This window comes from Aotus nancymaae, unplaced genomic scaffold (genome assembly GCF_030222135.1).
Source record: "Aotus nancymaae isolate 86718 unplaced genomic scaffold, 86718_ANA_hifiasm-v0.15.2.pri h1tg000059l, whole genome shotgun sequence".
Taxonomy (NCBI): domain Eukaryota; kingdom Metazoa; phylum Chordata; class Mammalia; order Primates; family Aotidae; genus Aotus; species Aotus nancymaae.
Window position 1 is genome coordinate 13,296,284 of NW_026988473.1, and position 16,652 is coordinate 13,312,935.

General features: G+C 34.1%; 2 protein-coding genes and 1 pseudogene across 2 annotated transcripts; all 3 read right to left on the reverse strand.

Annotated features, from left to right (window-relative positions):
* Positions 1-4,290: 4,290 nt before the first annotated feature.
* LOC135270178 (olfactory receptor 8U8-like) lies at positions 4,291-5,397 on the reverse strand. Its single transcript, XM_064365511.1, has 2 exons — positions 5,198-5,397; positions 4,291-5,050 (listed from the first exon to the last, which is right to left on the reverse strand). Exons 1-2 carry the CDS (start codon positions 5,395-5,397, stop codon positions 4,291-4,293), a joined length of 960 nt encoding a protein of 319 aa, XP_064221581.1.
* Positions 5,398-13,216: 7,819 nt separating this feature from the next.
* On the reverse strand, positions 13,217-14,182 carry LOC135270232 (olfactory receptor 8J1-like). Its single transcript, XM_064365598.1, has one exon. The coding sequence runs from the start codon at positions 14,180-14,182 to the stop codon at positions 13,217-13,219; it is 966 nt and encodes a 321-aa protein (XP_064221668.1).
* Positions 14,183-15,500: 1,318 nt separating this feature from the next.
* LOC135270233 (large ribosomal subunit protein uL18-like) lies at positions 15,501-16,329 on the reverse strand (annotated as a pseudogene).
* Positions 16,330-16,652: the final 323 nt, after the last annotated feature.

Consider the following 16,652-nt stretch of genomic DNA (forward strand, 5'->3'; position numbering starts at 1 on the left):
AATGATGCAAGTAAAAGCATCAGAAAAGTAGTTAATAACCCAAGGGATTCCAAAGCAGGCTAGAGATAAATTAACATTATTATCTGGCTTTGAGGACCAAAGATCTACAGCTCTATTTTAGCATTACATTATTGCTTCAATGTTCTTATTTTTGGAATGCTATTTATCAATAATTTTATTATTAATAATGCTATTTATTTATATACTTTATATTGCTATTTATTCATGTTGTAATTGTTCATATTGTTGTTGTTATTGCTTATTTATTTATTTGTATTCTTTTCCTTTTGTTGTTGTTGCTCAGTGATAGAGTTTAGATTTATCTTTAAAAGAAAGATAAAAATTACCTTGCAAAAATTTTTACAGCATATCTTCCAAAGAACTAATATGCAACTCCCAGTAACCTATTCCAGAATAACTTAATACATGATACTCTCTCTTTGGCTTATTCTTTGAAATGCTTATGAAATATTTTTGTCTTTTTTAAGGATGTTGTTCTCTGTTATTACTTAATTTTGTAGTTCCCTGGTCTACAGAGTAGTCTTCCAAATTATTTTATTAGCCAATCTGTGGCCATAGCAAGAGAAGAACATTATTTTAATACTTACTACAGAACAATGCATCTGCTAGGAACTGAATTGTTTCTCTCAAAATTATTATGTTGAAGCTCCAAACTCTCATTGTGATGATATTTGGAGACAACACCTTTGGGAGGAAATTAAGATTAGATAACTTTATGAGGGAGGGGTCCTCATGATGGGGTTAGTGCCTTTATAAGAAGAGACACTAAAGTGTACGCTTGATCACTCTCTCTCTCTTTTTTTTTCTATTTTTTGAAACGGAGTTTCACTCTTGTTACCCAGGCTGGAGTGCAATGGCACGATCTCGGCTCACCACAACCTCCGCCTCCTGAGTTCAAGCCATTCTCCTACCTCAGCCTCCCAAGTAGCTGGGACTACAGGCGTGCGCCACCATGCCCAGCTAATTTTTATATTTTTAGTAGAGACAGGGTTTCACCATGTTGACCAGGATGGTTTCGATCTCTTGACCTTGTGATCCACCCGCCTCAGCCTCCCAAAGTGCTGGGATTATAGGCGTGAGCCACTGTGCCCGGACTTCTTTTTTTTTTTTCTCTCTCTCTCTCTCTCCTGTAAGCTCTCAAACAAAAGGTCATGTGAGCACACAGCAAGATGTTGACTGACTGCAAGTCATGAAGAGAGATCTAACTAGGAACTGAATCAGAGAGAATCTTGATCTTGGACTTCTTCAGAACTGTCAGAAAATAAATTTCTGTCATTTAGGCCACCCTGTCTGAGTTGTGGGGTTTTTGTTGTTGTGGTTTTTATTGTTTTTTTTACTGTAGCATGAGTTGAATAAGAGAGCGTCTCTGAGAAAGCAAAAGCAAAGTAATCCTCTACAATGCAAAAGGCTTTGTTGGGGGAGTGTGATAGGGAAGACAAGGGGTGGAAAGCAATCATAAAATCACTTTTTTTCTCTAAATATAGTATATTTTCTGCTAGCTGAAAATGAAAATGGACAAGATTCCCCAAATATGTCTTTTATAGACAGAACATGAAAATCACAACTGGGTTTACACACAGTCAGCTGAAAAGACATAAATGAGAAGGCCAATAAGACATTTGATACAAACCCTGGGATCCAATCATTAGCTGATCCCTTAGCTAACTTAGCAGAACATCCCAGTGACCACACACTACAGGAAATACAGATTTTGCAGAATTAGTCCAAAAAGTCACTAAGAAAACAAACGCCATCAATAAAAATTATAACAATATAAAAAGGACTGGGCAAAACCAACAAACCCATGGTGTATGTATGTGTGTGAGTGTGTGAGAGAGTGTGTGTATTTGTGTGTGTGTGTAAGGTCTGACTGCTATAGTTGATACTAATGTAAAACGTCCAATTTTGACAAAAATTAGGAATGAAGAATTAGGAAATTCAGTTCCATTGATGAAGAAAAGAAAATAATCAACAGAAACTTTCACCAAGGGAATCCTAGCTGTTGGTCTTTCTATACAAAAACCAAAATCTCTGTTATAACAGTGTTAGAGAAAACAGAAGAGACCATACATATGAAGTTAAAGTATGAAAACAGTATCTTACCAAATGGGGACATTTTTTAAATATATACTTTTTAAAGAACCAGGTAGAAAATTTGGAGACAAAAATACAATAACTGAAATAAAATGTGTTAGACCAAACAGAATAGTGATAACGTTGAAGACAGAATTAGTAAAATTAAAAATAGGTCCTTAGACTAATCAAAATTGAAGTGTTGAGAGGCAATGAGAGCAAAAAATCTTGGAAGTTGTTGATGAATTCCATAGAAAACCACAATAAGTTTAACAGATGATTTCTTACAAGGAAAAGATGGAATGTGATGGGATGATGCGTCCAAACTGCTATAAGAAAACAACTGTACACAGGTACTACTATATCCCGCCAAATTATATTTCAGAAATAAAGGTGACTTAAAGACTGGCCTGGGTAAATCAGATTAAGATAATTCATTGCTAGCAAATCTGCCTTATAATAAGTACAAAAGAATGTCTTTCAGAGGACAGGAAATTATTCTGTATGAATTTCAATCACAGAAATACATGAAGCACAGTGGAAATGGCAGATATGTCAATTTTTATATTTATTGACATATCGAGTCATATTACTGACATAGTCTTATACATCTGTGTATATTTAGAGAGTGTACATACATATTCTCTTCTTCATTTATATAAATGACATACAATTGCATATTTCTTGTCTCCTCTTAATTCATCGTAATGATACAAAATTGCATACATATTCAATTATGATAATACTGTCTTGAGGTTTATAAGTAGACATTGCATATATGTGTATGTATGTATGCATTTACATAGTGCTATGCTAGTGTTAATCTGAAGTAGATTGTGATAAGTTAAAATAAATAAATCCTTAGAGCAATCATCACTAATGCATGTCTGTATGTGTGCATTTGTATGCGTATATATTTAACTTATCAGAAATTACATTTCTAATTTAAAATTTTTAATACAAGGCATTAGAGCTCAAACAAGGAAATAAAAAAAGAAATGTCATTAATCTTTTAAATATTAACAACATAAATTCAACCATATCAGTAATCACGTTAAATATGAATGGACTTTATGCTCTAATTAAGAGGAAGAGCTATTCAGAGTTAATTACAAAGACAAGATCCAACTATTAACTGCTGATAAGAGACAAAATTTACACTTAAAATCACAAATGTAATAAAAGCAAAATGATGGAATACTACTTCATGCCTATAATAACCACAAGAGAGCTGAAGTACTTATATTGTCAGAAAAAAATAGACTTTTTGTCATGAAATGTTAACACAAATGAGAGAGCATATATAATCATGCTAATAAGAAAATAAATCAGTAAATTGAGTAACTAGAAATTCATGCACAAATGACAAAGGAGCCTCAAAACATCTAAAATTAAAACCAAGAGAAAATAAATGTAAATACATAATTTAACTTGAGATTTTATTATCAGTCTTAAAAATCAGTAGAGCAAATAAAGAGAAAACCATAATGTTACAAAAGGCTTGAGCAACCCTATCAACCAGCTTGATCTGAATGAATCTATAGAATGACTCTTAAGGAAAAAGTTATTTAAAACAGGCTTTCTCAACTTTAGCACTACTATCATTTGGGAATGTATACTTTCTGAGTGAGGGACCATGTTGTGAATTGTAAAATACTTTGCAGAACACCTGGCCTCAACCCTCTAGATAGCAATAGCATTCCTTTATGATATCCTGTTATTGTGAAAATCAATACTAAGTCTAGGCATTGCCAAATGTCCCCCTGGGAGAAAAATTACCTCTATGTAAAGCCACTGTTTTACAGTTGCAGGTAATGTAATTAAATATCATTAAATTTAATTTTAGATATACTATAAACACTCTTAGGAATGCATTAAAGAATTCGTATAATCCTAAACTGGGCATTCAGAGTGGCTTCATTTTTTCTATTCTTGGCAGCACCTAGTTGTATAACTATTAGATGAGACAATACATTTTTAAAATACATTTTTTCCTGTGAGCAATGATGTAAATTCTTATGTACTTTCTACATATGAAATATGATTTTATGTTAAAAGAACTTACAAAAATGCAAAGAATGTTTTTCAGTAAACAGATCTTTATTTCTTACCAATTAAGAGCAAGGTACTCCAATAATTTTATTAATATGGGGGGAAAACCGGATATGAAGGAATGCCCATTTTTGTTTATTGAACTCATTTTCGAAGTTTCAGAAACATAAAAGCTTGGTTTCTATTGATGATGACTTTCTTCAGGGCATCTTTTACATCTTTGTTCCTGAGACTGTAAATCAATGGGTTCAGCATTGGAATGATCACTGTGTAGAAGACAGAGGCCATCTTGTCAGTGTCAAGAGAATGACTTGAGCTTGGTTGTAAATACATAAAGATCAAGGTGCCGTAGAATATGGTGACTGCCAGCATGTGAGAGCTACACGTGGAGAAGGCTTTGTGTCTTCCCTCAGCTGAGCTCATCCTCAGGATGGCAAAAATAATGAACATGTAGGAGACAAAGACAATCAGAACAGAGCAGATGAATGTGATACCAGCACAGGCCAAAATCCATAGCTGTTTGAAGCGAGTGTCTGAGCAAGTCAGCCTGAGGAGAGGCATGTCATCACAATAGAAATGGTTGACAATGTTGGAGTGGCAATAGGAGAGGCGGAAGGTGAGGATGGTGTGAAACAGTGCCATCAGGAAGCTATAGCTATAAGGAACTGCTACAAGTTGCACGCAGATTCCTGGAGACATTACAACCATATACAATAGAGGGTTACAAATGGCCACATACCGGTCATAGGCCATGGAAGCCAGTAGCAAGCACTCCGATATCATGAAGGTGAGAAAGCAGCACAGTTGAGTAGCACATGCATTGAAGGATATAACATTTTGCCTGTACAAGAAAGTCCCAAGCATTTTGGGTGTAATGACGGAAGAGTAACAGAAATCTACAAATCACACTGCCATGAATGCACCTATGCAACAACTTTGCATGTTTTTCACATGTACCCCAAAACCTAAAATGCAATAAAAAATAAAAATAAAATAAAAAAAAAAAAAATCTGTGAAATGCTAAAAAAAAAAAAAAAAGAAATCTACAAAGGCTAGGTTGCTAAGAAAGAAGTACATTGGTGTGTTGAGCCTTGAATCTGCTCTAATGAGTAGGATCAAACCCAAGTTGCCTACTACTGTGAATAAGTAGATGGATAAAAACAGCACAAAGAGGGGTATCTTCAACTCTTGATGATCTGTGAGGCCTACAAGAATGAACTCTGCCACCTGGGTGCAATTGAAGTGAGCCATGTCTTTTCTGGTCATCTAAATGTGGAAGTTGGAAAAAGAGTTAAGTCTAAGTTATATTTTAAAACTGTAAATCCTATATGTGGTGTTTTTATATTTATTTCATTGTAAAGAGTTTAATTAATTAGATTTATTTATTAATTTATTTAACTAATATGGGGATTGTTAGCATACTAGAATTCTGGAAATGTGATGGAGAGCAAAAATAATGTAACATCATATAAACATCATTATATCTAATGCATGAACTTACATGAATGTAGGGAATAAAGTCTCACATAATTTTATCCTGTAAATTAGAGTAAATTTGATATTTGCTTTCCAAGCGATTTAAAAATTTATGTTTCTTTACAGTTCATGTTTCTTTTTTACCTTTTATTAAAAAACTGATTTAATTACATTTTATGCATTAATTTTTGTTTTCCTACTCTATTTAAATTTGTGTGTCACTGTTTTTCTTGTTCATTTTGACTAATCTTTATAATTGAATTATTGAATATCCAAATATTAGCAAATGTCTGTCTCTTCAATTCCCTTTTCTTCTCTCTCCCACCTTTATATATAGTAATTGAAAACAAAGCTTTCCTTGAACTTATAAATTACATGCCCTGAAAATTACTATGCAAATAAATATATAAATAATATAAGAGCCTGTGTTTCTTCACTGTTCTTCAAACTTTACTAATAGCTCTGTGTATTTGCTTTTGCTTAGTTTAACAAAGAATCCATTTCAGTTATTTGTGGTTTGTATTAATAAACATATTTATTGAGCAACATTAATGGTAAATAATAACTTTCAATAAATTTGAATGGTAAATAATAACTTTCAAGAAAATTGTGGTAAGTAATAACTTTCAAGAAATACTTATTTACCTTAATTTTATTCTAAACCAATTATATTTATTATACATATACATATAAAATATTTTATACATATAAATACATATATATACATATAAATATAAAATATATTGTACATATAAATATAAAATATTTATTAGATATGCAATATGTAAAACCCTAATACAGGTGAAACTTTAATGTCTAATTATAGTAACATGGAAATTTGATGGATGAGGACCTAGGAATCCATAAATTCCAAATCTCTAATTGCATGTTAAAAACAAGTGTTTACTCACACATCGATATTTGATGGAGTTATTGAAAATGTCATTCCTCGAACTTTTAATAATATTCAAAAGTAAATGAATTCTCATGGCTGAATTTAATTTTACCATCAGAAACTAAACCTCATGATTATTACTACTTTTGTAATTATTCAGTAGCAGCAATATTCATTCAGTAAGCACATTATATATCTGAGGCATTATGCCACATGCTTCCAAAAACTGTCAAATTTCATTATCTATGAAATTTCTACTAAATAACTTTTTTTTTTTGAGACAGAGTCTTACTCTGACATCCAGACTGGGGTAGAGTGGCTCACTGCAAGCTCTACCTCCCGGGTTCAGGCAATTCTTCTGCCCCAGCTTCCTGAGTAACTGTGATTATAGGCACCTGCCACCACATCCAGCTAATTTTTGTATTTTTAGTATAGAGGGAGTTTCACCATGTTGGCAAGGCTGGTCTTGAACTCCCGACCTCAAGAGAACTGCCCACTTTGGCCTTCCAAAGTGCTGGGATTACAGGCATGAGCCACAGTTCCCAGCCCTAAATAAATTTTTTGTAGTTTCAATTCAATTGTTTCCTCTGCTTTGTCTATTAAGTTTTTATTTTTGAAAAGGTGAAACCCTAGAGTTTTTTTTTCATCAATATGCTAAACTTATAACTAATTTTTTTACAGTATGGGATATTTTTTCAGTGACTGTAACATAGATTTGACTCTTGCAATAAGCAATCAAACAAAAAGTAAGCAATCAAATAGAGATACCTGTGCTTATATCAGTGCCATTGGTTGACAGAAATGGAAGATGGGTCTGCCTAATGTATGGATGTGAGTACCTGCATCACCACAGTGTAGTTCTCATTAATCCTTGTAAGCAGAGTCCAGTATTCTCTCCACTCTAATGAAAAATCTGTGTTTTCTCAACATCGTTATTTTCCACTTTGACTTGTGTAGGTGGAGACTGGAAGGTTTATTTGTTTTAATCCTCATTTTCAGTCTCTAGAGTGTTTAAAATAAGGTGTACTTTTCTTCTAATGTCCTCAGAGAAACTTCTACTGGGACATTGCTAATAATCTCACCTTTTCTCTTGAGTCGTGGGAGATTATGATGTGAGAACTTAATAGAGCCAGTGTAAACAAAGGAAAAACATTACATAGTTTAGTGACTTTTTCATATTTAAGAAAACTCATAATACCACTAATAAATATGCAATTTCTAGAATCTCAAGTCTGTCATTGAAATGTAATTTCAATAATTGAGGAAATTGTATTTTAGTTAAGGCACACCAAATGACTCTCACTATCTAATTTTCCTCTAGGAAAATTATTAAAGATAAAATAGGTCTTTCTAACCTAAGAAGAATAAACATTTATCTAAGAAATACGTGCTTTCTAGATTTTGAATTTTGCCAGCCAACAGAATTTCCTTTTCCAATAGATGACTTATAATTGGCAAATGAATCCTAGTGAACTTGGGTTTTTTTTTTTCTTTGCGTGATACTGTAGTCAATAATATGGCTCTACATTTGACGTATAAATGGTTCTAAATGTTTTAAGGTGAGACTCATTCATGCTCAAAGGGCAATATTAGTGATAAAAACTTTATTGGCAAAGCAGAACTTATGGATGCATCTTGGAGAATCAATGTTAGAAAACTACTAAACTTGGTGGGAGTGTGGATTACATTGTCACAGCTTCAGACAGCTTTTTGAGATGCATTTGAATTCTATGGAGATGAGCATTGACTGACATCTCTAAAACTATACTAAGCTTGAGCAGATAAATAAACAATTAGATTAGAGAAAAGAAAGCCATGTATTCCACTCTCAGAGAAAGAAGTTGAAAATAATCAATGGAGATGACTAGAATGAGCACTGTGATGCTGGATTAAAAGCCGTGTTATCACTATGTGCTTAAGCTTATCTAGATAGATATAATAGTGAAGTAGGTAGGTAGGTAGGTTAGAGAGATAGATATAAAATACACATATATAAAATATATATTGGTGTGTATATCAAAATATACATTATACATATATATCTATTTCTGTATACTATCAATATAACTTATCACTGCTAATGTCAGCTTTGATCATCTGGTTGAAATAGTGCTTGTCAGATTTCTCCACTGAAAAGTTCCTCTTCTCTTTCTTTCATATTGTGCTTTTCAGAAGGAAGTTAGTAGGTGCAACTCACATTTAGGCAGTGGGGAATTATGCTTCACCTCCTTGAGGGCAGAATAGCTACATAAATTTGTGAGAATTTATTTGTCTCTTTTCTTCCATTTCTAATTTGTTCAATTATGTATTTCTACCAATATGTTATAAAAATTATTTTATACTTAAGATAATAATTTCTAACATTCTACATTATTTATTTTTGTTACACCAATTATTCTGGCTTTAATCATTGGAAACCCTTTCACTTTGCTCCAGCGTTATTTTGGCATAGCTCCATCATCGTGTTTCTCTTTTGCTTCCTTCCTTCCTTCCTTCCTCCCTCCCTACCTTTCTCTGTATCACTTTCTTTCAGTGCTTCCTTAACTTCTGGAACTATAATATGCTCTGGATTCATCACATAAATTTCCCCCCATTTCCTAGTTAAGTCTCAAAGGTTCCTTGCCTCCTTTTTTGGAATAATGTTATTAGAAACTATTATTTGGGTTCTAAGTCTGTTTGCTGCACTGAATCGTTCACATGCCTTTAGGCCTTCTCAGCTGACAGATCAAGGAGGTAGAAATGTGGATATGCATTCATATATGTTGTATATACCTATTTATAACTATTTCTATCTAGTATATATATTAAGCTGAGAATAAATTCATTTCATTGTTAACACTAATTGGTTATCACATGGATCACTCTAGAATACTCTCCATGCTAATCTGTAACCTCCTACGCCAATAATGTGAAATGTGGGATCAACTACTTGCCATTCACTTATTTAACTGTTCAGTTCTAGTATACAACCATACTGGTTTCAGAATTGTTGAAACAGATCCCTATGAGAAACAACTTCATAATTATAGAGTAATGTATAGTTCATTCTGCCTTTAATTTTCACACTCTTTTAGATGTTACTTAGGTCAGCACATTTACCCCATCCTTTACAGGAAAATTGTTTCATGATTTTTTATTGACAGAATCTTGTTCTGTCTTTCAGGCTGAGTGCAGTGGCACAATTTCGGCTCACTGCAACCTCTGCCTCCTGGGTTCAAGTGATTCTCCTGCCTCAGCCACCTGAGTAGCTGGTATTACGGGCATAGGCCACCACTCCCACTAATTTTTGTACTGTTAGGAGAGACAGGGTTTTACCATGTGGACCAGGCTGGACTCGAATTTCTGGCTTCAAATGATCTGTCCACCTCGGCTTCCCAAAGTGTTGGGATTACAGACATGAACCACTACGCCTGTCAAGTTTTGTGCATTTTTAATACAATATATTGTTTTGTCACATTCTGCATTCCTTTTCAAATTCCTCAAACCTACTAAATGAGTATTTCTCAAACCTACTCTATGGGTATTTGAAAAATGGATGGTGTCATTTATCCACCATTGTGGTATTATATCATACTGAATAGTCTGACTACAGGAAATAATTCCATGTGTTTTACCTACTTAACTCTGCCCTTTTATCCCTCCTTTCAAGTAAGTCTTCTCATTTCTTTTAATAAATAATTATTTTACACAGTCACCTTTTTCAATTTAAAAAAGTAATAATGGTGTCTAAATATTCACAGATACTATGGTAAATTCACAGTGTCTGATTTAATTGCTATAGGCATTATCTTGTTATTTTTTATATTTTTTAAGGTGAGCAAAGGAAAGTAATAGATGAAACCCATGTAAACTATTTCACAAGAGAGAGGAAGTATAAAACAGGATTGGAAAGTATCTACTCAATGCTTTTATGAAGAAACTTCCGAAGATTAAGAAAAATTCTCAGGCTGAGCAAGACAGCTAATGCTTGTAATCTCAGCACTTTGGGAAACTGAAGTGGGAGGATTGCTTGAGATCAGGAGTTTGACCAGCCTGGGCAACATGGTGAGACCCTGTTTCTACAAAAACAAATAAATAAACAAACAACAAGAACAAAAAACATGGTAGGTGATGCATATCTGCTGTCTTAACTATTTGGGAGGTGAGGCAGGAAGATCTCTTGAGTATAGGAATTTGAAGTTACAGTGAGCTATGATCACACCATCGCACTCAAGCCTGGGTGACAGAGCAAGATCTTGTCTCAAATAAAATAGTAAAAGATATTCAGAAATTTCTCCCAAAAAGTTGTACTCATAGTATTGTTAGTTTGTTCAAAACATTTTGTTTGAAAGGAATGTGGATAACTTTATTATTACACAAAGAGTGGTTTAACATTCACTCTCTACTTCAGGGTCCAAATAAAATCAAGCATTCTCTAGGACATCCTTTATAGCACCAGGTACATAGCTAGTGCAAAGGTCCAAACATTTTTTGTAAATTAATTTCAAAGGATACTTGTTCTCCTTTACTAGAAATGCCCAGTGTGGTTACATGAACATATACAAATAATATTCCATTAATTTAACTTCACACTAGGTTAAATAATAATTTTTAAATTGATCAATAGTTATTGTATTTAATGAAGAAAGTACTATTTCTTCATAAAAAAAAAATAATGAGGTCCTGTCATTTGCAATAACATGAATGGAACTGGAGATCATTATGCTAAGTGAAATAAACCAGGCACAGAAATACAAACTTTGCATGTTCTCACTTAATTGTGGGAGCTAAAAATTAAATAATTGAACTCACCGAGGTATAGAGTAGAATGATGATTATCAAAGGCTGAGAAGGGTAGTGGGGGGCAAGTGAGAAGGTGAGGATAGTTAATAGGTACAAAAAATAGAAAGAATAAATAAGATCTAGTATTTTCTGGGTCTTTGATAGTAGCTGTGGATTCTTATTCTTATGATTCTTAATTGTATTTAGTTGCATTTCTTTTATACTAATATGTTTAGAGTTTCATCATGAAGTGATATTGAATTTTGTCATACGTGTTTTCTGTTTATATTGAATTGATCATACGGTTTTTTTCTTCTTTCTGGTAACATGATGTATCACATTTATTGAGTTGCATATGTAGAACCATCTTTGCATTCCTGGAATGAATTCCACTCGATCATAGTAGATGATCTTTTTAGTATGCTATTGAACTCAGTTTACGAGTATTTTGTTGAGGATTTTTGCATGTGTGTTTCTCAAGGATAGTGATCTGTAGTTTTCTTTTCTTCTTGTGTCTTTTTTCTGGTTTTGGTATCAGGGTAATAATGCTGGTCTTGCAAAGTGAGTTGGGAAATATTCCCTCATCTTTAAACTTTTGGAAGAGTTTGAGAATTGGTATTAGTTTCCTTTTTAATGTTTGGTAAAATTAGGCAGTGAGGACATCGAGTCCTGGGATTTGTTTTGATGGGAGACTTTTTATTATTTATTTTGGTTTTCACAGTCTGGGAAAATTCTTTTCTGAGAACTCTCTTAAACTGTAGGATTGCTTACAAATTTGGGGCAGGTTGTATGGCATTGTCCTTCATCCTGTGACCTCAGTAGTTGCTGCAGTACTAGCTGGTACCCTAAACCCAAGACTGCTGTGGTCACTGCATCTCGGGGCTGGAATCCTGGTGACTGTTGAGCCTGATGCAGCACTGGAGTACAATCAAAGTCCACTGCCACTAAGGCCTGATTTGACCGGAACCCAAGGTCAATGTAGTCAGCCATATGTGATAGAGGCAAGATATCAGGTACATTTTGCCACAGCTATAGGTTCATGACTGGCACCAGGATAGGCCAGGAAATTCAGTCTGCAGGATGCTAATACCTCAGTCAGGAGTTACCAGCCTGGATCCATGAGGGACTGCAAGGTGCTAGATTTAACTATAGCAGTCCCAGTGTTGGGGACAAAAACATATCCTATGCTCACTTTCTTTTCTTTTTCCAAAGTAGATGGTGTGTCTGTCTATGATGTGCTTCCTGGGTTTGGAAGAGAGATGATGTGGGTGATGTAAAATTGTTCTTCTTACTCTCTTCAATGCATCTTTTCTTATTACTATGCTCCAATCAGGTGCTGCAGACTCCACCTGGTTTTCTTAGCTCTTGTGAAGATATTTTTGTGCATGGATTTTTGTTCAAATTGATGGTTCTGTGGAGAGTGATCCTTGGAGAATCCTATTCCAACATCTAGCTCCACCTTCTTACATTTCTTTTGATGTATTAAAATTATCCGACTTAAGATTTACTCCCTATACTTGAAGAAACTCTTCTACGCTGAAACACACTTATAAATAAAGTGAACATACACATAGAATGTAATATATCTTGTGAATGACGCCAAAGTATAAGAAAATCAACTTTACTTCTCTCACCATATTATTTTGCTTCATTCAAACTTATTTACATTTTTTAATTTATATTTTTTCTAACTGCTGGAAACCATTTTTATTTCAAACTCTGTATCTGCTTAATCCTGGGCAGAATTGGTGAATAACATTTTTTTTCTACATTAACCTCACAACTCAAAGAGTTTCAGTTTCGTTTTTATTTCAAGTCTCCTAAATTCTATCTTGTAATTCCTACGATTGCTTATGAACCTATAAGTCAGATACCTACCTTTTCTTTTTCCTACATTTTCTCTCACATAATGGCAGCTTATATTAACTCTCTCCTTATTTATCTGTACAGTTTAAGATGACATTGTTTTAAAGCGTAGCACTGATTTGTCATGAATCTCTGTAGAGCAGACTTCACATCCTTATTCCTCAGGCTGTAGATCAAGGGATTCAGCATAGGAATGACCAATGTGTAAAACACAGAAGCCATCTTATCAGTATCTAACGAATGGTTACTTTGAGGCTGCACATACATGAATAGCAATGTCCCATAAAAAATTGTGACTGCCATCATATGTGAAACACAGGTAGAAAAGGCTTTTTTTCTTCCTTCTGATGAACGTATTTTTAGAATGGACAAAGCAATGTTGAAATAAGATACTAGAACTATAATCAAAGAACCAACCACATTTGTAGCTGCAGATACAAAGATGACTGTTTCTGGTAAGTAAGTATCAGAGCAAGATAATGCTAACAGAGGCACATTATCACAGTAAAAATGATTGATTACATTGGAAGAACAATAAGACATGGAAAATACACAAGATGACACCACAATAGCTGTACAAAAGCCATAGAGGTACGTGAGGGAGACCAGCAGGAGGCAGAGACGCCGAGACACCACCACCATGTAGAGCAGAGGGTTACAAATGGCCGCATAGCAGTCATAGGTCATCACAGCCAGCATCATTACCTCCGATACAATAAAGAACAAGAACCCTCCCAGTTGGGTGGCACATTCATAGAATGAGGTAGTTTTCTTCTTTACTAAAAAATTAATCAGCATTTTATGGGCAATGACAGTAGAGTTGCCAAGATTGATGATAGCCAGATGTTGCAGGAAAAAGTACATGGGGGTCTGAAGTCGAGAGTCAACACTGGTGAGGGTGATGATGCCCAGGTTCCCTGCCATGGTCAGCACATAGAGCACCAGGAAGACCAGGAAGAGGGGAATCTGGAGCTCTGGAGAGTCAGAAACACCTGTGAGAATAAACTCAGTGACCCCGGTGAAATTTTCAGGAGCCATGTAAGAGTTTGGAAATTCATCTGTTTGGGGAAAAAGAGAAGTTAAAAACTTTAAAGAATTATTTGTAGGACTGCCATTATATGGCTAGGACAATTCCTTGGTAACGTTTCTGTGAATTATGTATTAATCTAACACAATTATTAAACTCAAGCTTCTAACTCTAATAAGTGAACTTAGTATAATTTGGGAGAGAGAAAAAGCAAGTATCGAAAAGTATAATAAATTAAATAGATGATCATGAAACATTTTGAGGATTTACTTCCTTACAACCTTATTGAATTATGAGTGTATTCTTAGTTTGAAAACATTTGAAGCCACAATTAATATTTTATATCATTTATGTTGAGCACGAGAAAGGTTTGAGGCATTTTATATCTGCAAATAATCCAATTTCTAATCTGAGACTTCTTGCTTTTTCCTAAGAATGGATGATTTTGTAATTTTGCTCAAAGAATGAAATTCATACTATTAATGACTTTATATTTTGAATGCTAACCAGAATAAGATTAAAATAATTTTATATATTATTTTTACAACTTATAAAGTATATCTGCTTTTTAGTTTATTTTTTTATTCATCTTAATATTTTTAATATTTTCATTAGTGTAATAAGCATAAGTATTACTTTAGAGATTTTCTGTGAAAACTACAGTGCTTATATTTGACATAGAATTTAAATGCTATTTTAATATGTCTAAATATTTCCCTTGAGTTCTTTATAAATTTAGGATGATCACCTACTCCTAACTGAGGCAATTAGAGTGCCTTCTATGCCATAATTTATAGTTCCACTGGTGTGGGCACCTGACCCAAAGAAATCCTATCATAGTCCCTTATCTAAAAATGTAGAGTTAAGTTTCAGTGGGTTAACACAATATCATTAAACATACCTGAATTTTAAAATCCCAGAGCTGTTTACATTGTTTTCTCCTTCTGAAAAAAAGATAAATAGAAAGAAAAATTGAAAACTATTCTGTAGTGTGAAAAAAGAATGAAATAATAATTCCTAACATTGTTAATATCTAATCTCAGTTTGATTCTGAAAGCAAACATCACGCTTTTTCTTGTTTTTAAAAATAATCATCTTATTTATTTATTTACACCTGTTTATTGTATACCTTACTCTGGTAACATGCAAACTTCAGATAAATTGCTTATCCCTCTTTTTATGGACCTGCTAGTCCAATGACAGGAAACATACAAAAATCTGGTAAACAAACATATAAACAAGATTATTGCACACTGCAATAAGTATAATAAATAAATTAAACAAGAAAATACATTATGATAACTTGGGAGAATATTTTCACATGGTATGTTAAGGGAAGGTCTTTTTTAATTTTAGCAGTTTCCACCTTTGCGTTTTAACTTCTTTCTTGGGCTTCATTTCATAGACTAGATTCTCTCATACAGCTGCATAAGCTTTCTTATATATCTCTTCCATCATGTCTAGAGTTAGGCTGTTCTTTATGTATTGAGAGAACTGCTTCTTGTAAGCATCTTCATCTTCTTCATTAAGTAGCACATGTCATCTGCAACATTCTGGCCCATGATACATTTCCACTGTACTTCTGCATTAAATTCCTTGCTTTCAGAATCATAACCAGGGAATTGTTTGGTACTGTGAGAGATAGGCAAGCCCTCATCCACAGCTCCTTTCAGGGCACCAAAGCTTTATTGCCAGTGGTAGTTCTGGCAAGGCCTGCATCCAAATAGCAAGTAAAGGCACCTGGTTGACCATAAGTGCTTTCCACGTCGTAATCATCGCCGGTCACTACCACTTGGCCTTTATAGATCTTGCCCATGCCAAACCTATTGAGAAGTCTGCAGTCCGGCAGCAGGCCAGTACAATACACTGCAGCAGAATTTGTCAGGCCAGCCTTCACACCACATTCTGGCAGTTCGTGTGCATATGCTGTGCAGAATATCGTATCCTCCTCTATACAGGCAAAAGCAATCTGACAAATGATATATCTGTTTGTTACACAAACTATCATCCTGTATTTGGGCATTCTGTATTTATTTTTATCCTGTATCACCAAGCATTTCAGAGCATAGTAATCTGTTTTACCCTCTCATCGTCTTCTAAATTTCACTTGGTGTCTTTTAAGGTAGGCCTTATTCCTAACAACTTTAACAAACCCCATTCTGCAGAAGAGAGGCCCACGTCCGCGGCTCAACAGAGACCTGCAGGCCTTGAATTGTAAGCCATGACAACATTTTAAGATAGGTGAATAGCATTATTAGCTTTATTTAAAAAGATTACTCTTGTTGTTATAAAGATAATGTACTATAGGACTGAAAAAACGCGAGGCAGGGCTGCAATAGAAATTTTAAAATAATAAAAAATGAGTTTAGAGGTTGATATGGGACTTCTGGTATAAAATAATGTGGGCTTCAGCTAAAATGGAGAAACTCAAGATCAAAAGATAGTAACATTGATAGTCTGGAGCAGAAACAAGATAATCTC